The sequence below is a fragment of the Erigeron canadensis genome, chromosome 6 (genome assembly GCF_010389155.1).
Source record: "Erigeron canadensis isolate Cc75 chromosome 6, C_canadensis_v1, whole genome shotgun sequence".
NCBI classification, from domain to species: domain Eukaryota; kingdom Viridiplantae; phylum Streptophyta; class Magnoliopsida; order Asterales; family Asteraceae; genus Erigeron; species Erigeron canadensis.
Window position 1 is genome coordinate 42,478,876 of NC_057766.1, and position 24,477 is coordinate 42,503,352.

Consider the following 24,477-nt stretch of genomic DNA (forward strand, 5'->3'; position numbering starts at 1 on the left):
ATATATTACTATGCATAACGTTACGCGTTGTTTATCTCAAAGAATTGGTATCAAATATTTCTAACAAAATTTATTTATAAAACCCAATCTAAGTATCAAATTATATTTTATTTGCCTAAATTTAAATACATAACTATCTTTCATCATCATAGACCACCATAAGAAATCACACATGTTATGTGAAAAAAAGAGAGTATAATTTGTTTTAATCTTGAACTAAATATTGTAAGACGGAAATCTATAGGCATTTCCATATAGAGTTTCCTTATTTTGAGAATCATTTTTTTAAAGATCTTTGATAACTCTTAATTTATATATTTGTTCACATGTTTTTTTGTTCATTCACATGTGAAATGATATAAAAATATATGTTGAAGAAGAAATTTTTTTTAAAAACCTTCAAAATAGCTTTTCGTGAACTTGTGAATGAATTTGTTCACGTTTTTTGTTCACATGTGACAAACGATTATATATAAGGTTTTGAATTTTTTTTTTTTTTGCAATATATGTATTTATGACGCTTTACATGTGAATGAAAAAAAAAACATGTGATCCAATATAAAATTTAGGAATTTTTATGATTCTTATAAAAAAATGTGTTCTCGTAATAAGGTTCTTTTTATATAATACTCCAAGGATAAATAATGAAAGAAATGTCTGTTTCGCCATTTCACGTATGAGTTATGACATATGCGATTTAAAATAGCAACTTATATGACCAAGCCCGAGACATGAAGAGTGGTATAAGGCCATGAAGCCCAAATAGAAATTTTTTTTTAATGAGGCTTACCCCAACATGCATTATTGCCATCCAAATTATTATTATTTTTTTTAAGACAATAATTATATAAAACTAATAGGTAATTACAAAGTAAAACTCTACGAATCAAAAAGTTGCAAGTAGCAACCACTTGGCCGTAAGTTAGAAATACCAATAAAACATGAAACAACTAACACATAAACACTCTACCCAAATCTAAAACAAAAGCTAATGACAACATATAAATGACAACATTATATATTGCCAACCAAATTATGACCATACCTTCCACCTCCGGGCCTAGTTTTGAAATTTTTCTTTCGCCGAGTAACGAAATTAGGGACAGTGGGACACCTCATTATATAAATGACAACATTTTAAAAGCAAAATCCTACAAAGTTGTCATTGTAAGGAGTCGAATTCAAAACTTCAAATAAACTAGAGATACATCAACTAGTTGGACTATTATAGGTTTGAATTACTTTTGATTTATATGTGTTAATTTGTATGAGAGGGGTAACCGTGCAATGCGGCGACAGAGTGTCAATGACGGGTGATGGTGAAATTAACGGTGTGTGAAAATGTTTGGTTTTATGTAAGAGTGTTTTAAGATTTAGGATATATGTGTTAAAAGGTTATGGGTAAAAAAGGTAATTCAAACGGTGAATTGTTTAAAGTGGAAAAAAAATGGTCTTTCTTTATATTAGACGGTATAGATATGAATTAACAAAAGTAAGTGTAATTAATTTTTTTTTTTATGTATATAAATACGACACTGAAGATTTTGGAGACAAACGAAGGTGATAAAACCACAGTTTGATAGTGGCAATCCAAAACACTAAAATCCACACGCAAGCATACAACCACATAATACACTTGTAAAAATTGGCCCATGCCTTTTCCTAACCACTCTCTGCCAGAATCGCACCATGGCTGTATGAAAAGCGGATCACCGATCACGTATAGTAGATATACTATACTATGTCTATCACTTCACTATATATAATATAAGATGATTTATATTTATGAATTATCCATGTTATTTATGTGCTAGCAGAATGCCCGTACGATAAGGTAATTATAATGGTAGCGGCAGAGATAACGACGGTGTGGTGGCGGTGGTGAGTAATAAGTTATTGATGCAAATTTTATCGACATAAAAGAAGTTAATGTACTTATTAGAAGTAAACGTGTAGCTATTTGTAATTTATATTCATTAAGGGCAGAGCCCCCCACCAGTCATGAAATATCATATTATGAAACCGATATCAAGACGCTAAATACTAGATCACCCAAAGGTAATTTGACTTGAAGTTTATAATAAATTAAAAATAATGTAAAACGCGAAAATTAACTTATACATTGGTGCGAGTCTCTACTAATTAATTAAGAATGGTAATTATTTCAAATTTTTTTATATGTTCGCATGTGTCCGTACGTAGATTTCCGTGCAAATATCGAAGTCGGTGGTAAATACTTAGACTAGGGGTGTTGAACGACGGCGACCTTTACGTGCGCAGGTTGAAATTGATTGTCTATTACTTACATGTTGAGACGTTCTACATCCGTGTGCGTGGCTTCGTCCACCACACCAATCTATCTACATGTTGGTCTGTAAAATTTATTAACCCAATTTAATTACATGATTAGAAATAAGTGGTTTATTTTAAAATAAGTTAAGGTGCATTTATCTTATCGAAATTCTTATCTAATTACATTTATATAAACTAATTTTAGTTAGATATGTTTTTTACATTTTAAATAAGTTTTAATAACTGGCCGGATGTCATGTTTTTTTCACAAGAGTTATGAGATTTGAAACTTTTTCTGGTATGATATAAAAATTTTTGTCGGGAATGATCATGATAATTAATATCTTGATTAGACGCATACATTAAAAATAAATACTCGTTATTTTTGAAAAACCCGATAAGAAAAACCTTGTATGTTTAATTAACCGTTTGTTGATCATTGATTGCAGATAAGAAAAACCTTGTATGGTTTGTATTAAAAATTTCTCCAAATTATATACTCTTAATAGTACAAGTCAAATTAATTAAGCAATAACATGAATGTTATATAAACTTTTATTAAGGTACGTATTAGACGTTATAGATTAATTAAGTTATACATACTCGGAGCGGATCTTCACTTACCCCACGTTTTACTTTACGTAATACCATCAAAAGTTATATGAAAAAGAAAGTAGACTATATATATAATATAAAATTATAAATGGAGTACTACCGGTATAAATCTCTTGATAATATATCTACAGCAATTATTACCCATAGATAACAAATATATATATATATATAATATATAATTTACGTGATAATAAATTTACAATAATTACTAGTCATATATAACAAATGTACATAATTGTAAAGATGGATAATGAAGTTATTGTTATAAATGACTAATAATTATTACAGATTTACCCTTCTCGTAAGAGTCGAAAGGTAACATGCAAGGTAATTTAATTGTTACATCACTTGGCCACGTACTTAATTAGAACATACAATATATATGTATAAAGTGTTTTCACACCAGTCCACATATATAATATGGTGGTCATAATTTAGGAGTGTAGGCATATATAGGAGAATTTAAGATGGACAATACATCACATGAGTTGATGATGAAGAAGAAGCCACACTTTGTGTTCATTCATGGTCTAGGTGGTGGAAGCTGGTGTTGGTACAAGATTAAATGCCTTATGAACACTTTCGGCTACACCGCCACTTGTATAGACCTCAAAGGTGCCGAGATTGATCCTTCCAATCCCAGCAAGATCCTCTCTTTCGATGTCTATAACCAGCCCCTTATCGACTTCTTCAAGTCATTGCCTGACCATGAACAGGTACGTACGTGCATTAAATACATAATCACATATATATATGTTAACGAACACTAAGAAACATATATATGGGTCGTATGTATGTATGTATGTATGTATGTAATTATTGCAGGTGATATTGGTTGGACATAGTGCTGGAGGATTAAGCGTGACAGATGCGACTCGTAAGTTTCCAAATAATATAAGCCTTGCGGTTTATATTGCTGCCACCATGCTTAAAGGCGGATTCCTGACTGAGCAGGATATCAAAGATGTAAGTTGACCCCCCTCAGTTGTGTTTTCAACTATTTCCTACTTTAGGCATATAAGCATTAACATTTTTACCTTAATCTTGGCGGTTTTTGAAATTATTAGATCGACTTCAATTCAGAGACATTTATATCATTGATATATATACTCCGTATTTTTTAAAAACACAAATTAAGTCATAACTATATATATTTTGCAAATTTGTCAGGGTGTCCCTGATTTGTCAGAACTTGGGGATGTTTATGATCTGGAATTCGGATTAGGCCCAGATCAATCGCCTACTAATGCAATCATCAAAAAGGATTTACAGCAAAAACTTCTCTATCATATGACCCCTCCAGAGGTATATATATATATGGAGTTAATTGATTCATTAATTACTTAACAGATTAAAAACTCCATTGTTACAATATACAGTAATAAACATTCACTTGTGTTTGATTAAATAATTTGTAGGATTTCACATTAGCTGCAATGCTAATAAGACCAGGACCTGTGTACGCATTACAAGGTACTAAGTTTAAAGAAGGAAATGAGGAGGGTGTAGAAAAGGTGCCACGGGTATATATCAAGACAATGTACGATAGACTTCTTAGACCCGAACAACAAGACAGGATGATCGAGAAGTGGCCACCTATGAATGTATATGTTGTCGAAAGTGACCATAGCCCAAATTTCTCTAATCCTTTTGTCTTGTGTGGCATCTTAGTTAAGGCTTATCTATCTATTAATTACTGATCACACTAGTATCTAATTTGGTGCAATGTGATTCTCTCAAACCATATGTAGTTACTATCTAATATCCAGTGCATTCTATTCTAGCAAAATAAAGTCAATTTGTGTCGCATATATATGTTCTCTTATCAATTTGTTGATTTATAGTGCCATCATTAATCCCAGAAAACAACCAATCCATCTAGATGGGTCGCACACGGGTATCTTAATTAGATTTCAGCTATAGTAGTGAGTCTGGCTAAGTTATTTCCTCCGGGATCTTAAGTTCGAGTCTAGAATGATTCACAGAACTTACAAAAGAAAAAGATTTCGGGAAAACAATAGTTTATTTTTTTTATCCAAAAAAAAGATATTAAGGATGATAAGTAAGTCAACTGATTACAACCACTATAGCTTAATCTAGTGATAAAGGTATGCCCAATCTCAGTGTCTTGGGTTCAAGTCTCATTTGAGACATTGTAGTGTATATAATGGTGTTCCTTTCCAAAAGGTTCGAATATTGGTGTGTAATAATTTGCCATGAAAAACAAAAAATTCAATTCAATTTGTTAAAGTTTAACTAATTCAATATATGTATAAATCATGTAAAGTCCACAATATATCTTGATAAAGTCGATACAATATTACATTATTAAGTGACGAGAATGGAGGCATAGGTAAGAAGTATAAAGTGTTTTCAATTTACCAGATAGTCTCTCAATTCCTTCAAATGAACATCTTTTGGCACTTGCAAATATTTTTCAAAAACTTTACTGTATATAACATTTTATGGTTGACAAGTTTAATAAAGATTTAGATTTTTGATCAATAAAGTTAGATTCTTGATCAATCAAAGAGTGAACTAAATGGCCTATTAGCTCAGTTGGTTAGAGCGTCGTGCTAATAACGCGAAGGTCGCAGGTTCGAAACCTGCATGGGCCACTTTTTTTCATTCATATTTCTTTTTATCGTGTTTTTGTTTTTTACGCTATTTGGGCTTTTTCATGTTCATAATTTGCTATTAGTTTTTATATTTTGTACTTTGTAGTGGGCTTAGTTGAGCTTCAGTTATCTACACAACCACTTAATAACTTACCTATATTGTAACTCCTTTTTTTCAAAACGAAAATTTTAATCATGTATAACAAGCCTAATATACCTTTTCGTAAGCTAATAACACAAGAATTTTGGAACTCGGAGGATTATTAGAAGGGTATATTATTTTCCTTACACAGATATTATACTAGTACTAATACCCGTGCGTGATACATGGTTTGACAGATAAATATTTATATTTTCTAACAATTGTTTGGATCCGTTTATCATGTGAACAACAAAACAATATAGGATAAGTAATATAAAAAATCAAAAAATAAGTTATATAGTTATAGAAAGTATGTTAAACCTTTTGAGCATTAAAGATAAGTTAAGCTATATTGAATTGAAGTTTGCTAATATTTACTCACTTTTCTAAAATATTCGGTAAGGAATCTAAGCTAAATAAAAGATTTATTTTTTTCCGAACGGTCTAATGAAAGATTTAACATAATCCACACAAATTTCTAATGGCTTGTTTATGAATACGAACGTAATGGGATAGAATACTATAAAAAATTTGATTAGTATTAGGAAAGTACAAATTAAGATATTGATTCAAATGTACACATGTCATTTAAATATTACGTCACATGTCGATTAAAGAATGATACAATCCTGTTTTAGTTTATTGGTAGATTGGACGTTAGATATGTAGAATTAACTAAATATGTCAAATGGTTAATGTCTCTATATATATTCATCTACGTTAGGCCTATTGACTATGCATCCAACAAACAACAATCATTTATAATCTTTTATTATACGAAAACACAGTTGTTTTAATAACTTATTAACCAATCATATTTTTCGATTTATTTAAATTCTCAACTTTGTCTTTTCTCGACCTCTAGTTGTATAAAAAACCTATAAATCTTGTTGCGATTCTTCAAAATCTCATTGCGATTTTGAAGTTCTCATTGCGATTTTGTAGATCTCATTGCGATTTTGTCAGATTATTGCGATTTTGTTGGTTATTTTGTGAAAATCCAAAAAAACTTGGCTAATTTGATATAATCGCAATAAAATTTGGCTAATCATGTTATTTTCTCGTTAAAAAACCATACCAAATGATTCATGCCCCTCCAAATTATTTGTTCATGTTCCGCCATCGCCTGGTTTTGACAGGGTTTAGGTTTTGTTTTTTCGACCCGATAAAACTTCAATGGTAGCTCTCGATATTAATTTTACTTATTTTTTTTGCTAATACTCGTAATAAAAACGAGTACTTGTGTAAAAAGTCTTTGTATGGTTTTCTTAAAGTTCGATTTATACCTCTGCTTTATGATTCTCATTTATGTTCAGTTGAGATGTACCTTCTCTTTTCTTTACTTTCTTAGTACCTAGCTAGAAAATCTAACTTGGTGCGACTTGATTCTCTCAAACAGGCCACATGTAGTTATTTCATTTACAATGTGTTGTATGCATTCATTTCTAACCAAAATAAAGTTTAAAAGTGTCGCATTTCTTATGATTGTTTTATATTTCTATGGATAAAACAATCATAAATGAGAATTACATAATGTGAAAAGGGTTTAAGTCCCACACTTAGTTAAGGCCCCCAAATTTTAAAGAAAAGGGTTTTTTCTACTGCTTGTCACCACTAGCCTTTTTGAAATGGGAGGAGAGGTCAAGATTTTGGTAAAAATAAATAAACTCATACTACTCTATAATAATATTTCTACAATTCTACTCTTTATTTTCGATGACTTTCAGTTTCTCCCCTCCATCTTCAACAATTCTTTTTATTATTATGTATATACTATTGAAGTATTGAGTATATATTAAAGTTTTTACTTGGCTTTATTTATTATGTATAATGATTTAACTTTATTTTTGTTTTGTATGTTTTAATTGTTGGGTATTTTTTTTCTTCTATTGATTTCTGATATGGTCTCGTGTAGAACTATCTAAATGATTGTTAGAGACTTTTAAGGGAGGCTCCCAAATTAGTCCCGCTTAAAGCTCAGAAAAGCTTGAGCCGGCCTTGATAAACCAGAAGTCCAAAATGTTATATATTGCTACTGATATTCAAACTTTTGGATCAACTATTAATTGATTGTCATCGTACGTATTTTGTCATCAACTATTATTTATAATTTTATAGGTTCCATTGAAAATTTGTCATATAAAAAAAGTCTCATGAATGTTTTTGTGTTGTACCAATCATTTGCCGTTTAAAGACGTGACAATGTGTTGTTTTATAATAGACGTCATGTATATATTATATGTAAAACTTGTTATCATTCTATTATGAATACTGACCTTAAAGTATTGAAACAATGAGAGTCGAGTTTAAGAATACATTAAAGATCCAAAGACAGTGTTACAGAATGTTGCATAAACAACAGATTCAACAATATTTTTGTTTACAGATAAGCAGTTCATTTTGCAATATGTACGTACCCACATGTGCAACTATAGAAAAAGTATAGAAGAATATGTACAAACCGGCCTATTAGCTCAGCTGGTTAGAGCGTTGTGCTAATAACACGATCGAAACTGCGACCATAATAATTCTTTTTATGAATAATTTGGAAATACAAGCAACCACAAAATTGAAGTTCTAACAATAACAACATAACTATATAATTTCAACTACAACCAACTCCAGATCAACAATCATGGAGTCTGCACATTAGATCCTTTGGACCTATTATCATCTGAAGAAGCCCGATGTTCAGAAGAATCTGATGACCGTAGATCAACAATCATCTTCACAACATCATCCATAGAAGGTCTCATATCAGGAACCTTAGTCACACAGGCAAGCCCAATTTGAAGCATCTGCACCATCTCTTCTTCAACATGTGGATACCTCATTAGTTCCTCATCAAACACCTCTGCAGTCCATTCCTCTCGAACCACTGATCTCACCCACCTTGGCAGGTCCACCACCTCATCATGCCCCGATGACGGTAGAGGAGGCTTACCAGTCAACAGCTCAAGAAGCAGGACTCCAAAGCTGTAAACGTCTGATTCTTGAGTTAATTTTCGGCTTTCTAACACTTCTGGCGCGTAGTAGCCAATGTAACGAGGTTTTGTGGGAGGAAAGTTCATTAAGGGAGCCAAGCCCAGATCGGATACGCAACCATTGAAGTCTGTGGTTAGAAGGATGTTTGAAGCTTTGATGTTGCCATGGGTAAATCTTGCACCTCCTTCTGTATGGATATGTGAAATACCTTTTGCTGCTCCTAGTGATATCTTCACTCTTGTCTCCCAATCTAATGGAGTTCTACCTAGACCTCTATATCCTGTGGAAAAAACAGGATGTTAACATTAAAAAGCGTTGGAAAGGAAATAAGTCAAACGGATTAACACGCTAAATTGTTTATGGTATTTTATAAAATATGTACATCGAGTCTTTATGGTTAAATCCACCCGGTTTCAATGCGAAACATTTATAGTTTTGTAGAGCCCATTTGTAGCTCTTTACCCACCTCTCGAGAACTGCCCTTATTACTATCTGCTGCTGAAGAAAATACGGTGTTATGTAACATAACCCATTTGCCAATGACTTGATTGGAGTAATGTTTTATTTCTAACGGGTTAGACAAAATCTATTCGTTATATATTTTTCAGAAATTGCTCAAAAGGATACAGGTCGAAAGTCGCTAAAGTGCATTATTAATCTATCAAACCTCTTTAAATAAGTTCATTTGAACTATTTAGATTTAACTTTCCTAGTGTCTGGCACTAGATTCAATTCCGGATTGTTTTGACCCACTACCTGCCCCGCCCATTTTGTCACCTTTATTGACACAGAAACTAGTTGGAAACCAGTTCTACAATACAATTGATTACCATGCAAGACTGCAGATAGGCTGCCGGTTATCATGTACTCGTAAACCAGAAGCTTCTCATCCTTAGAGAAATAGTAAGCACAAAGTGGCACAATATTGGGGTGTCTTCCTATCCTCCCTACGAACTCCATATGTTGGTCAAACTCTTTTTTAGCAACCCCAACTTCTCTTACTCGTTTCACTACCACTGTTGTTCCCTCATCGAGTATAGCCTTATAAGTTGTTCCGTAGCTACCTTTACCAAGAACTTCTGCTGATGCTCTCAACAAATCCTCAAGATCAAAATTGTAACTACTCCCTTCAAAAAACACCAACTTGTTCTTTTCGGCTGCTTGAACCCCACTCCCAAAGTCATCAGATTTTTCATTTTTCCCAGGTGGGACCGCCTTTATCGTTAACTCACTGACGGAATCTCTATCTTTCTTCTTCAAGAAACAAAACAAGAATATCGCAAGTAGGATAAGAAGTAAAAAGCCTCCTACAGCAATGCCTAGGATTGCACCGATCCTGAGTTTTTTGTTATGCTTTTTTGGACGTACAGGCAAGGATGGGGAGTATTGTGGGGTCAAATATGAGCATTCACTTAAAGGGGTTCCACATAAGAAAGAATTCCCTGAAAATGAAGAAACCGGGAACTTCTGGAGGGAGGATGGGATCGAACCATTGAGTGAGTTATGGCTAACATTCAAAAGACGGAGTCTGGTGAGGTTTAGTTTAGGAACAGGTCCTGAAAAGAAGTTATATTGGAGGTTCAGGGAGGTCAAACGGGTCAAATTATTTAGCGTTTGAGGAAGGTTTCCTGAAAAGGAGTTAAACGAGAGATCTAAAATGCTTAACTTGACAGAAAGAGGGGTAGGAATGTCTCCCGTAAAGTTGTTGTTTTGAAGGTAAAGAAACTGGAGAGTTGGAATGGAGGGTATATCAGAAGGAAGCGACCCATTAAGGAAATTGGATCTTAGGCTCAAGATTCTGAGAGCATCTAGTTTTCCGATACTGTTTGGAGGGATTTGACCGAATAGTCCATGACCCGGGAGATGAATAGCAATGACTCTTGTGCCCTCATCATTACAAGTGATACCAACCCATGAAGTGCAAATGGGGATGGTGGAATTCCAGTTCAGTTTTCTTACGTGTGGGACAGTTGAAGCGAATTGAAGAAGAGCCTCGGCATCAGAGCTGAGGTCAGCAGTTGTCACTTGAAGATTATACAGTAGGAATATTATGGCGGTGATTGCTAAATAATGGAGTTTTATAGGCTTTTTCATTGTGTATATGTGCAACTACATATAGATAAACCTTTGATCTCAGTAGCTAGCCATAATGCTTCCTGGCTACAACATAAAGAACAGAAAATCATATCACAAAGAAGTGATCCACAAATGGAAGTTTAGCTGGTTGAAATTCTAAAGTGAACTTATTTGTTACAAAACATATTTGGAAAACATCGATAAGTGCATTTTAGATGATTTTCTCATATGATTAAGCAAAACAAAGTTTCACTAGTACATATGAAATTCTATATAAGCAATCTAAAGGAAGAAGCATTAGAGGCTTACAGAAATACTCTGTATAATACTTGTAGCTACCGATAAGACAGTAGTGAGGAAGAGAGAGGAAAATTGGCTGGTTACCTTCAAGAGCTCGCAGTAGAAGCTTCAAACTTTGTTAAATGATAGCCTCTACTATGCTGAAATTCTTACCTTTTCCATATGGGAAAAAAGCAGAAGACAATTATTTGAGCTTTAGCTTTTCCATTAGAAAGTGCATGCTTTAAATTGCCAATAATAAACAATTGCAAAGAAATAAAGAAGCATTTCAATACAAAAATGATAAAGGCAATTGTCATCTTTATTCATTCAACTATTAAAGTTGACGGTGATGCAAAGATTAACAAGCAAGAAATCTACAGGGCAAATGTATCACAGGTGAGTTAAGAAGAAATTATAAATACATTATGCGTTAAGACTCGTCTTAACCCGAACAGGGGAACCTCATCTTTTACCCGTAATAATAAATAAATAATGCGAAAAGTACAACAAACTAGAGAAGATGTCAGTGAACATAAAGAATCTGAAACTTGAGGAAAGAAGAATCACTGATAAAAAAGGGAAAGCAAAAGTAGACTCCTTTGTTCTGAAAAAGTTAAATAAGTTCTTAGATAAAAAGATTACAATTACAATAGTATAGTATAATGTTTTTAAGAATCCAATGTTACAATAAAGTATAAACTACTTAATAAGAATAAGTGACATAACCACATATTGTAATGAATAGCGTTCACAACTTCCATCATTTATTCCCAACATAACTAGACATAAAGTGGACTAATTACGCCTGCATGTTTCAATGAGACCAAACTCAGAAACAAAGGTTCTGACAGACCAAGAACAAGCATAATTATATCATGTCCTATGTTTTGTGAAATTAATAAAAAGTAACTGCTCAGTGCCGCCTTCTGCGGGTTTTGAGCCCCAATACCTCGACGGTGTATGGGGGAGGTTAAGATGTAGGCAGACCTTACCTCTACCTAAGTAGAGAGGCTGCTTCCAAATTCTACCCTAATTAGTTGAGCCAAGTTAAACACTCTTAAAGATTAAGCAAAAGTAAGGTTTCCATGTAGGTATCAATGTAGTTTAATAATCTGCCATACACCGGCCAAAATTTCATAGGTGTGCTCTGAGTCGGGTTTATAAACAAAGAGATCTCCATCTAGATGAGGAATATCCGTAGAAACAATATGTCCACCGCTCATCCTGAATCGAAGTTGAGTAATATAATTATATGCATTCGGTAATTTAATGGCGTATAGCTTTGCAAACGAGTTTGGAACACCACACTCCATCTTCCATATAACATAACTATGAGAAGAATCGCAACCGCAACAAGAGATTCCCGTAGCTTAGATAAACAACAAAAGGCAGAGCCACGAGGGCGTGCTAATTTTTTTGGTAGGCATATTTCTATAAGTTCTCGAGTATTCATAGCAAATGACAAAATCAGACGATGATCATTACGAAAGTATGTATTATCAACCAAAATCGTATCATAAGCTATCCACTAAATAAACTCATCTATAACTTCCTGGCTGTTGGGACATAACCGAATTGTGTTGCGAGGGAGGCTAATCGGTAGAGTTGTCCAAACACGTGAACTTAATGTATATACCTCAACAGGTAAAGAAGTTGTTATACAGTCTAAGGTTAGATCCTCATCGTCCTCCTCCTCCTCATCAGTCCAAGGCCCACGCAAAATGTCTAAAACGCTACTATATGTAATCTTGACGAGCATGGGGTCATTAGTGTGAGGACTGACCCCGAAAACACTACAGACCCCATCACTGATGATAATGGATTTTCGAATTGATGGATTCCAAACAACGGCCGTCGGTTTATCAATATCATCATCATCATCATCATAATTATTGTAATGTAAAATAAAACAAAACAATCCTAAAGAGCTACCTTGTATCGTATATGATGGTTTAACAGGGTCGGGAAGAGTAAGGGAAACCTTATTTTGAGGGAAAGTATCATCATCATCAAAAATTCTAACAATATCGTCATTCCACTCTTTTTGTACAAGTAGATGGTGTCGTTGTCGTCGAATGTGATAATCAGCGATAAACTCGGGGGATTTGATCAAAGAATTCCATGCTTTCGAAACCGATGTGCATCGAAGCAACGATTTCAGATCATCCGTCCTTTTTATTATTTCCTCTTGCAGATCTAATTGTGCAACCCTTTTACTTTTTTCCGCCTCTTCTTGCAGTTCTAGTTGTGGTATGTCATCACCCCTTTTACTATTTTTTCCACCTCTTTCACACTTTTTATTTATTTTATTTTATATTTACACAAAAAATAATTAATTCAAACATTTATTTAAAATCAAACATTAAAATACATAATTAAAAAAGACAGTACATGATTATAATACGAAATAGATAATAATGCTACGATTACTCTTCATCATCTTTTATTGACATTTTTCCTAAGCCACGGTAAGCGCTTCGTTTGCCCACCGCTTGTCGTGTTGCGGACATTTGACTTCCCACGTTGATTTGTCTTCTCCGCAGTTGTCGTGATAAGATTTGGCCCAAGTGCATTGGTCGATCAACGTCTGACCAGCCTTAAAAACATTGTCGATCACCCTCTTGACCCTTTTGCTCTCATACTGCAGAAACAACGAATATGTCTCTTCGTGTTTCGAGACCTTGCGGCCTGGTGCTTCTATTTCCTGAACGTGTTGGTCGCATTGGTGTCTCTTCTTCTGTAGGTAAACCAGTTCCCCAGATAGTTCATTTTGAAGGAGGGTGTCCTCTTTGATATCGGTCATGATTCGTGTTTTCATCTCATCTTCAGTGAGACGAGGTTGGTGAACGTTCTTATTTGATGATGATGAAGGCATTTGAAATGGTGAGTGAGTTAGCAGATGAAACAAGTTTGAAACAAGTGGAATGGAGATGATACTAATTAAGGCTCTGGGTAGCTATTTATAGAGTGATAATGTAGCTAGCCGTTAAGGGACTGTAAATGTAAATGTTTTTGAACTTTTGGCCGTTTGAGGGACTGTAATTGTAAATATTTTGAATTTTGAACGTTGGAGGAGAGTCTGTGACTTCAGCTATAAATAATTTAAAACATAATAAGAGACACCTTATGAATATCAATAATATGATATCACTTAAGATAGATATGATCAAGGTGCTCTTTTTGACTACGAATCCTTTGAAAAATCGAGTTCAACTCGTTCAAACGATCTTCCATTAACTCGATGTCTTCATTAATTTGAAAATAGAGCTCATCAAAAACTCTCGCACAATCGGCTTGACGGTTGTACTTCTATAATGATGATTAATATATAAATATGTGAGATTGCCTATAATAATATGAGGTACAACTAATATAAAATAAAATTGAGAATGGCAAAAATATATATATATATATATATATATATATATATGTAGAGAATTGATAAGAATTGATAAACATGTTCATCACTAAAAGCCGTTGGCGATTTTCTATATACATAGCATTATGTTAGAGACTTTATAAGTTATATTTGGTTACAAATGAGGAGGTCTGACATAACCTGAAAGCCCAATAAAATACAATTTAGATAAACATGAAATTGCTTCATCACTAAAAGCCCACTCATAGTATACGCGCCTGATTGATTTTTAACCCCTGTGCGTTATATATGGTTGCAAATGAGCGATATTGTAATGTACTTCCATAAACCTTATGATATGGTAGGCTCCTTTCAATAAAAATTGTTTTAGCCATGAAAATGAGTCAGGTAATCCGTCAAACTGATCAACTAAAGGCTAACACGTAGTTGACCCTTAGTATATGTAGTATTTAAAACTGTTAAACTTACAAAATCTGTTTGCCATAACAAAAATCTGCATAAAGTACAGTCCTCTTTATGCATTTTCCCTTTTAAGTAAATCACAAATTAAAGACTCATAGTTAGTGGATCAAACTACAACCATTATAGAACAATGGTGAACCATATAATAAGAGAGCTGCACATATCCAAGTCAGATATTCGTATGCATCAACCTCCCTTTTGGTGAAAAAAGCGAGCTTCATTAACATCACACAAAAATATAGCTTTTGCAGTTGAAATACGATTTTATTATGAGCAATACTGAGATGAGTACAACCCCGACAATTTCTAATTAAATCAAAGTTTGATGGTGTTTATAATATAAGACGAATGTAACCTGAAAAATGTAGGAAATCACATAAGACGAATGTAACCACTTTAGAAATGAATAATTACATAAGAAACAGTTCTCATATCCTAAACACATGACAAAGGAAAGATGTAGGAAATCACAAAAAAATGTTTTTTTACAAACAAAATTCTCAAGTGGCCCAGTTATATAATCCAAAGTACATGCTTGGTTGGCTGTTGAAGCATCACGAAGGCTAGAAAGAGTGACCAGTGAACTGCATTTGTTTTATTTCGGCTTGTCGGGGTTGTATATTGCCCTGCACAATAGGTGACCTACTCAAAAATATTAAATTACATAGAATGGGTCAGAATGAGTTATGTTGTATCTTGAATGTGTTGGTTGGATAAAAGAAATCATCTTCAAAGTACTTATGTCAAACGGGTCAAAAATTGCCCATAGTGTATATAAATGCCTAAAAGATTTAGAATCATTTTCTTGGAACAATCAAATAGGAGTGAGATGACATAAGTTCTTTACGTGTGCCCATAGTGTATGATCAGGCCAATGACTAAAACAATAAAATACTACCCATAGTGTATGATCAGGCAAATGGTCATATTTCCAATGAATTAACAAATTCAACATAAACAGGGCTGATATAATTCATCTCATATGTCCATACCCAACATTCGAACTTGCAGATGATATCAAAGCTATATGTAAGTGTTTATGCAAGATAACTGAACTTCCACGGTAAGCTTGTTTTAGTATCCTGGAAAATAATAAAGTAACAAACGGACTTAAAAAAGGCACGCACCTGTCAGAAGTTATATCCGACATATTCTTTGGAGTCCAAGACAATAACAGGTTACCAACACAAAGCAAACTTCCTTCATAGTCAACCCCATTAACAGTTAACCCTGTATCGGTATATGCTGTGTGAAATCGAGTTTAATAATTTATAACAAGATCTACCGTTTACTTTTAACCACACACTTACGGGCAGTGTACCCATTCGTATGTAATATAGTTAAATGGTAAGACCAGGATTGAACACAAGGACTAAATGTTGTACTTAAGGTTGTAAAAATGTAAATCAAGAGAAAGTTTGGTTTGTGACCGAGTTGTCACTTTGCGTTTCAGAAAGCTAATTAATCGACAAGTAAAATGAATTAAATACTCAACCGGTGTCAATCGAGAGTATGCGAAAATAGTTTGAGTTGTAACAAATAATTAAAAAGCCATCTATGTCGAATCCGCTACACAAGAAGTTTAGGTTGCATATGGTTTAAGCTCAAAATTCAATATTGTTGGTGACAATAATCGTGACAAGACTAAAACACACCCGGCGTGCACTCCGGTTGTAAAATCGACTCAATCACCTAATCAATTCAATTCCTTGCAACAAGTGGTACCACCAACCTTATTACGCTTCCTTGAACTAACTAGTTTGTTTGACTACTTAAATAACAATTTTATCTTTGTGAAAGAAACGTGGTACCACCAACCGTTAAATTCACTTAACAAAGTAATTTCTATTAAACTTATATTCTTTACTATCATACCATGACCTAGCAAAAATTGTTCTTAGACAAACAACTAAAATAATACTTGCATTCAACTAGTACCACTATTGAAAAACACAAATATCACCAAGAACACAAATCTAAGTGGAAGAAATCACTTCATTAAGATCTTGACAAAATGTTAAGTAAAACCAACTTGAATTCAAAATACTATGCAACCATAACTAATTGTTTCACTTCATCTTCATAGATGTATAAGGATTTAGCTACTCATAATGTTAAAAGCTAAAGATTGAAGTAGAAAGGAAGACATGATGTACCAAATATAGAGAACAAATACAAACCGAAGTTACAATCGAGCTACAATGAGTAACAATAGCTAAAATTAATCTTCAAGTCTTCAAATGATGTTGGAGTAGTGAAAAACTCTTGAAAACCTTGAAAAACGGCTGAAGTATAAGTGTGTGAGCTGAAAATGTCCAAGACTAGGGTTTGGATGGAGTGGTGGATGGTATTTATACCCCAGGAGAGAGAAAATGGTGATGTCAGATAGAACTCGCGCCGCTAGGAACTCGGGTCGCGCCGCTAGTTCTTTCAAGCCAAAGTTCTGACTTCGAAAGTGCCCAACTCGCGTCGCTAGTCTTGCCACTCGCGCCGCTACTGGGTTGAAAACCCTGTCTCGTGTCGCGAGATACCCTCCTCGCGTTGCTATCTCCTACAGGTTAAAGTTCTGTCTTAAATTTTCTCAGGTCGCGCCGCGAGAGACCCTCCTCGCGCCGCGAGGTCTTGCAGAGTTTTGCCGTTTCAGCTTCGTTCTTCTTCGGTTAGTGCATATGGACCACTTCTGAGCTATTTTCTACCATATGGGGCAATATACCTGCTGTAGGCCTGAAACCACTAGCAAATACCATAACGTACCACAAAACAAGTATAAATGGCTATAAAACTAGTACAAAATGTCCAATTCAGTGTAGGAAAACATGTACAATTTGAGGCTTATCAGTATACCTACAAAAATGTTTACCAAACGAACTAAACAACCACCAAATACCTTTTAAACATAAACTTTTATTCGCCAAATACTTATACACATTGTACGTATAAACAATAAAACCACCACAAAGGTCTCCTATTGGTCAGGACTCAGGCATCCCAATGTGCTCACAATAGGTCTTGGGTTCAAAACTCCCTAGGTTACCATCTTGGGGATGGCTAACAGGCAGAAGAAAGGTTTCGGAAACGGTTACAGGAATAGGACACCTAGTTAGACCCTGACTTGAAGATCTGACCTCCCCAAGTAGCCTGAACATGAAAAACCTTGTTCTTTTACATATCAACTATTAAAACTTGACATTATGTATGTGTGCAGGAGCTTCAGTATCACATTATGTACGTATGCAGGAGCCTCAGTATCACATTATGGCTCAGTATCACATTATAGATTGTGTTTTCAATATTGGATGACTAAAACTTGACTATATGTTTCGTATTAATGAAAGCAACTTAGTTGAGCTCTTGAAACTAAGCTACAACTGCAAATGCTTCATCAGCCTGGCCCGTATTAACTGGGCCATTCAAAGCCATGTTTTACTAATATTTATCTATTTAACCTTACATTTTGGTTGAGGGGTAATCTAAAATGACATTCTGTACGTATGTACAATATGGGCGATACAAAAACTGATATACAATTGGCATATAGCCTGTACAGACAGATTGCATTACTCTAAAAACCTGACCATTCACTTTGAAAATATATAAAAAAATAATAGTATAAGTCATGCAACCCTTTTGTAAGCAAACATTAAGCCATAAGTATGTTATTAATAAGAAAGATTAAGCTAACCTCACGCAATGAGAATGAAATGGTAGATGAGGAAGTGCGGATATGTGCATAAAACCTTGAAACCTGAAAAAAAGAGAAACTAAACAGTAAATTAGAGAACTGAACAGTATTATACAAATTAGTTGGTATATAAATCCACTCACATTATATAAACTATGCATCTTGTAAAACTTCTCTGTAAACCACATTTGCGGTGTATACACCGGGTTGATGGAAATTTTGGGTAGGCCTAACCAAAACCTTTACCCTTTCGCGTGATATCCCTCGAGACAAAGCCACGTATAGTTGTCCGTGTGAAAATACCGATTCAGGTAGATAGACACCAACGTGTGGAACTGTCTGGCCTTGGGCTCTGTTTATTGTCATCGCGAAGCTAAGTCAAATCGGGAACTGTTTTCTCTTCAACTTAAAGGGGTACATATCATTTTCAGAAGGACATAGGGGTATTCTTGGTAAGAAAACTCTTTTACCGGCATGCTGCCCAACCGCTATTTCCGCATCAATGACATTTTGTTGAAAACCTCTGCATATCAAACGTGTCCCGTTACAAAGTCCGTTGGATGGATCGATGTACGCAATAGTATAACTAAGAAACATATTACATAGTCGTGCAATACCATTGGATGGAGCAACTGCATTGGCAATAGGTACAGTAGTATTTGCGGTTCCAGTGCCGTCAGAATAAGCGGATTGAGAACCTGCATTGGACATTTTTTTTATTATTGAATGAATGATGAATGAATGAGAATGTGTGTCTGGCGTATTTTTTTTATACTAATTGGAATGGTGGTTAGGTGGGTATAAATTTCCTAAAAATGTGAAGTTTGACATAGAGAAATCAATCACAGAGAATTATGAAACGGCTGTAATGTTGTAATGTATACCAAAGATAAATCGTCTCACAATCAATCACAATATATACCAAATATAGATATGAAAAGATATGCATTGGACAGTTACCAAATTAAAACGACATTTAATTCACAATTTTGGTGAAATTATCTCTGGAAAATGCAAAAAAAAAAAGATTTAAAAGTCTGAACAAAATAATTCAATTTCATGTAAATAGAGATGATGATAATTCAATTTCTTGAAACATAGTAAACTAAAACTAAAACAACGTCGTTTTAATTATTTTGATTGATAATTTAATTCAATTTCTAGAAAACCACCTGATAGTGATGGCTGCTTCATGACCATCTTGAAACATATATCGTGAAACAATTCAATTTCTAGAAAACCAATTTCTTAAAAACCAATTCATTTCCTTCCCCCCTAAAATAATTCAATTTATTGAAACATAGTAAACTAAAACAATATGTTAAACCCACCTGATAGTGATGATGCATCGCGGATGAAGGAACCCTAGAAAACCACCTGATGGTGATGATGCATCGCGGATGAAGAAACCCTAGAAAACCAACCGATGATGGTGGTGATGAAGAGGATTTCACGATATAATTGATACATGCATAGATCATTGATTGACGATATATAATCATTTTTTGTTCAACCATATCTCTGTGTCGATGATGGCAAGGAAGGGGGAAAGGGGGGAATTGTGCTGGTGGGGAATAAGATTACGTTAATTAAAAAAAAAAGTCCAAAGGCAATTATGTAATTTTAAAGACAGAAACATATTTAATATGGGGGAGGAGTTTCTTTTATAAGGTAGTAGAGATGAGTGTAGTAGATATGGTCTATGACATGGTTTTTGTTATTGCCATTTTGCCTTGGCTATATGCAGGTATCAATATATATATATATATATATATATGGGTTAATAACTTGGAAAGTATCTCAATTTGTCACTGAAATTTTTTTTGGGGCTCAAACAAAAAAGTTCTATTCAGGGGAAAGAAAACGGCTAAAATCTCTTTATTGGAGTTCCGTACAAGTTGCCTGTTAAAAAAGATTTTCCAAATATTTTTTTTGTTTTTTATCTTATATATTGAATGTCCATGTCATATATTTCTAATTTCACATTTCCAAATCAGATTCAAAATTCTATGGCAAATCACAAACATCCAATATCCAACTTCAAAGATAAACAACACACTAGACAATATCCAACATCAAATCTAACACACACTAAACAATGAACAAACTAAAGTTACTGGTGACGGGGATAATTTCTACCACATCAAATATGTTTCCAACAAAACTAAGAACAATCAAGATGCACAATCAAGAACAATCATATATCCGTTTTTCTATACCTTTATCTCGTTATAACGATGGTAATTAAGCATCGGTTTTGTGTGGTTATATGCGGTAATGGCAGTCGAGATCTGGATTTTTGTGGTTGTATACGGAAACAGTGGTGGTCGGACTTGGGTGACCGGGGAAGATAATCGTTATTCCCGGAATTTCAAGGGTGTGGGTGTATTTATATGGTTTTTTCTTATGTGTATATATAATGGATCTGAGAGTGATGAGAGCCCCCAAAACAAACAGCACCTCCTATCAATGAAAAAATTAATAAAGGAAGGAAGGAATAAAACAGCAACAAAAGTAAAAGTAGCAGCAGCAGCAGAGAAAAAAAGAAAAAGGTTTTAATGGCTATGGAGGTGTGGTATGTATATAATTTGTAACTTTGAATCGAATCACATATTGTGTCAAAATTACATAAAAACATATATGGATCTGTAAACATCAGATTATGTAAACAACAATATCTCACTTTACAATATCACAAGATAAACTTTTCGAGCTTGTGGCATATTTGATGGGGAAAAAAAGAACTTTTGATTTGATGAAAAGGGAATTTGGCTGGAAGTTGAATGTTGGGGAGATGCATATACTCCGTATTTAGGGGACGTTTGGTACGAGTGAATCATAGAGAATGGAAATACATAAGAGAATGGAAATGTAGAGAAAGAGAATAAGACTTGATAATGAGCAATTATTCAACTGTTTGGTACCAAAAAGAGATTCGACACTAAATCCCACTTAAAATATGAAACCATAGCAAAACAAAAAGGTAAATTGACATCAGCCTATAAACGAGTTTGTGAGCATTAACTCCATCTTAAAAATGTTTAATCCATGATGCAATAAAACTCTATTTATATACTGATGATCTGAATACTGGATAAAGAAATCCAAATATTTAAAGCAAGCTCGAAATAACGGAATTTTTTTCGTTTAACTGTTTGGAGCCTTCTTGACTTTGATGATGGTAGGACCTCTAGCGATTGTTATAAAGCTCTTACCTCAACCTTTCGCCTCATCTATTTTTTTGCCACTCCATTTTCAGATCTGGGATTAGTGACAGAGTATTTTTAAAATTCTTAGCAACTCTATCAAAAGATATTATTGTTGTGGCCGATTGAGATGATTGAAGTGGTGATGGATGATGGTTGTCCGACTGGTGATAATGATGGTAGTTTTCAGCAATGGATGTACGATTACGGTGGTGGATTGGTGGCGTGGTTACGATGGTTTCGGTGATAACGTAGCGGCGGTTGGCTGTGGTAATAGGGAAGTAGTGGTCCGACAATTATGGTGGTGGTAAGGATTAAGGAAGCAATGATGCGGCATCTATGGGGTTGGAGGTGGGGGTGGGGATAGGTCAAAGATGCTCGTAGGCTACATTCACATAAGAATGCCAAGTGAGAAAGGTTCCTTGTAATTTATCATTCTCTGCCATTCTTCTCATTTTTAAGTGGAATTATATTTAGAGAATGAGAATCAATTTTCAATTCCACATTTCCATTCTCTACATTACACAACAAGGGAAGTGTTTCCCTTTCTCATTCTCACATTTCCTTTCCATCCTACCAAACACGACCTTAGTGTTTTATATTTAATCATTTTATGCTATTTTGTGTGCTAGAAGTTTTAACCTGCTAATTATAGTCCACGTTAGCTTTAGCAGGTCACGACCCCATTAAAGAGATTTTACCTGTTTTTCTTCCCCTGAATAGAACTTTTTTTTGTTCGAACCCCAAAAAAGATTTCAGTGACAAGTTGAAAGACTTTCCGAGTAATTAGCCATATATATATATAGTTTTTTATATTTTTGGATGGTAGTTTGACTTCTTTTGTTGTTGCAAATTTGGTTTGTCATACATTCATACCCTCTTATTACATCTTGTAGTGTGGGATACAGTTTGGGTATTGATCAGTGATTTCAATTGTCGAATAGAACCATGTATATATTATTAGGTAATATATTTTTGTTTGCATTATAGATAAGATCTAACAGTTCCTTGAGCTAAAAAATCAATCTTTGTTAATAAAAACTCTACTTTCAATCTTCCCATGTTTAACAAACACTCCACTTTCTCTAAAAATGCACCACTTTGATCAACGTATGTTTTGTCTTTTAACTAAGTACCAAACTTAGTAGCATAAATAAGAAACAAAACTTCTATTTCTTCATATATTGGAAACAACGACCCCATGAAGATATCAATGACAATCTGTAATATCTATAAATACACATACACATATGCATCTACATATAATTATGAAAGTAATAATGGCAACTAATCTTAAAAGTTCGTTTATAGGATCAATTACAGAAGTAAACAGTGTCAAATCCTGTTCCTTATTAGGCTACAAATTGTTCACTTCTTCTTCTTCAGTATGTTTTTCTGGTCAGAAGAAGGGATTATCTGGGGTGGGGTTAAAGGCGATGTTTAAGGGAACGCATGTTAGAGAGATGAAACTGACAGAAATGATTGAAAACAAAGTGACGGAAGCAAAGGAAGTGTGTGCTGGAGATAAAGACTCTGATGAGTGTAAGGTGGCGTGGGACGAGGTAGAAGAAATAAGTCAAGCGAAAGCTCATCTACGTGTGAAGTTGGAGCATGATGAAGATCCTTTGGACTCGTTTTGCTCGGGTAATCCTGAAACTGATGAGTGCAGTGTTTATGATGATTGATAAAATCAGAGATCTGTATTGCCTCTGTTTGTAATTTAAATTTTATTTTTCTTTTCATTTCTCACCAATTTTCGGTTTTCAACTTTCACACTCTATTCTCGAGTTTATAGTTATAAGAAAAGAAATGATAAGATTAAAGAGGAGAGGAGAAGAAAAAAAAATATATTCATATAATGCATTCTCGAGTTTAATAAAAAGTGATAGAAATGATAAAAAAGGAAATAATCCACAACATTTTCATTTCATTTCTATCACAACAATTTGGACATTTAAACATTTTTACCCATATAGCCTTTGTAAAACAATTATTAGATATAGATTTAAGGGTGAAGTTGTAATTTCATATATCTATCTTTTCTTTTCCTTCCAAATCATGCTAAAATTGACAAGAAAATTTTAGAACTTCCACAAGTTTTCTTATCATTTCCTTTCTTTTATTTTATAAAGAAAACTCAAGAATGAAGATTTGAAATAATTATCTATCATTTTTTTTTATTCCATGAAAAAACCCTCAAGAATGTAGTGTCAAGCTTAATGTTACAGATTTGGTTCTAAAATTTAAAGATATCGACTATATATGTTAATATACTCAACATCCTCAGATAAGCGAAACAAATAAAGTGTTTCAAATTCACTTGCCCAACAGCATTCATCATTTCATCCGTTGAACAGTGACAAGAAATAAGTTCCATTCCTCTACATTCATATGCAACAAGCTCTATTGGTCGAGCTATCGTGTTTGTAGATTAAGTTATTGTTGGAACCACGTTAGTGTGACCGTCACTGATCATGTATCATTCCTGATATGATAATTGACGATATCTGAAATCCCTATGTCTAGTAAATATATAATGGGCTTATTTACTCTTAAAGACGTAGTATATGGTTTCTCATTAGGTGATTGTAAACTAAGAGGACTAATGGTGCACACATTAAACACCAAAGGGGTTTAAAGTATAAATACTCTCTTTATATATAGAGAGTCATTAACCCTAAGTTGAGGTTAATCCCTACACACATAATACCTTAATTTTCGTGTGTCTCTCCTCTCTA

The 24,477-nt window shown here is 34.0% G+C and overlaps 3 protein-coding genes, 1 long non-coding RNA gene and 1 other non-coding gene across 7 annotated transcripts; 3 read left to right on the plus strand and 2 right to left on the minus strand.

The window, feature by feature from the left end:
* The first annotated feature begins 3,355 nt into the window (after window positions 1-3,355).
* LOC122606084 (methylesterase 17) lies at window positions 3,356-4,700 on the plus strand. Its single transcript, XM_043779042.1, has 4 exons — window positions 3,356-3,623; window positions 3,733-3,873; window positions 4,078-4,212; window positions 4,326-4,700. The coding sequence occupies exons 1-4, from the start codon at window positions 3,375-3,377 to the stop codon at window positions 4,605-4,607; spliced, it is 807 nt and encodes a 268-aa protein (XP_043634977.1). The 5' UTR covers window positions 3,356-3,374; the 3' UTR covers window positions 4,608-4,700.
* A 751-nt stretch (window positions 4,701-5,451) lies between these two features.
* On the plus strand, window positions 5,452-5,525 carry TRNAI-AAU. The gene has a single exon. It is a non-coding gene; the product is annotated as a tRNA-Ile (tRNA).
* A 2,635-nt stretch (window positions 5,526-8,160) lies between these two features.
* On the minus strand, window positions 8,161-11,195 carry LOC122603663 (probable inactive receptor kinase At5g58300). Of its 2 annotated transcripts, none has more exons than XM_043776432.1 (3): window positions 11,113-11,195; window positions 9,483-10,812; window positions 8,161-8,932 (listed from the first exon to the last, which is right to left on the minus strand). In XM_043776432.1, the coding sequence occupies exons 2-3, from the start codon at window positions 10,744-10,746 to the stop codon at window positions 8,301-8,303; spliced, it is 1,896 nt and encodes a 631-aa protein (XP_043632367.1). In that variant the 5' UTR covers window positions 10,747-10,812; window positions 11,113-11,195; the 3' UTR covers window positions 8,161-8,300. The 2 variants fall into 2 exon arrangements, with proteins under 2 accessions (XP_043632367.1, XP_043632366.1); XM_043776431.1 differs by lacking the exon at window positions 11,113-11,195 and adding an exon at window positions 11,038-11,109.
* Window positions 11,196-18,721: 7,526 nt separating this feature from the next.
* LOC122602707 lies at window positions 18,722-19,925 on the minus strand. The gene is made up of 3 exons (XR_006324372.1): window positions 19,865-19,925; window positions 19,151-19,231; window positions 18,722-19,056 (listed from the first exon to the last, which is right to left on the minus strand). It is a non-coding gene; the product is annotated as an uncharacterized LOC122602707 (long non-coding RNA).
* Window positions 19,926-20,988: 1,063 nt separating this feature from the next.
* On the plus strand, window positions 20,989-23,567 carry LOC122602714 (calvin cycle protein CP12-3, chloroplastic-like). Of its 2 annotated transcripts, none has more exons than XM_043775303.1 (2): window positions 20,989-22,156; window positions 23,051-23,567. In XM_043775303.1, exons 1-2 carry the CDS (start codon window positions 22,114-22,116, stop codon window positions 23,422-23,424), a joined length of 417 nt encoding a protein of 138 aa, XP_043631238.1. In that variant the 5' UTR covers window positions 20,989-22,113; the 3' UTR covers window positions 23,425-23,567. The 2 variants fall into 2 exon arrangements, with proteins under 2 accessions (XP_043631238.1, XP_043631239.1); XM_043775304.1 differs by having other exon boundaries at window positions 20,989-22,147.
* The last annotated feature ends 910 nt before the right edge of the window (window positions 23,568-24,477 follow it).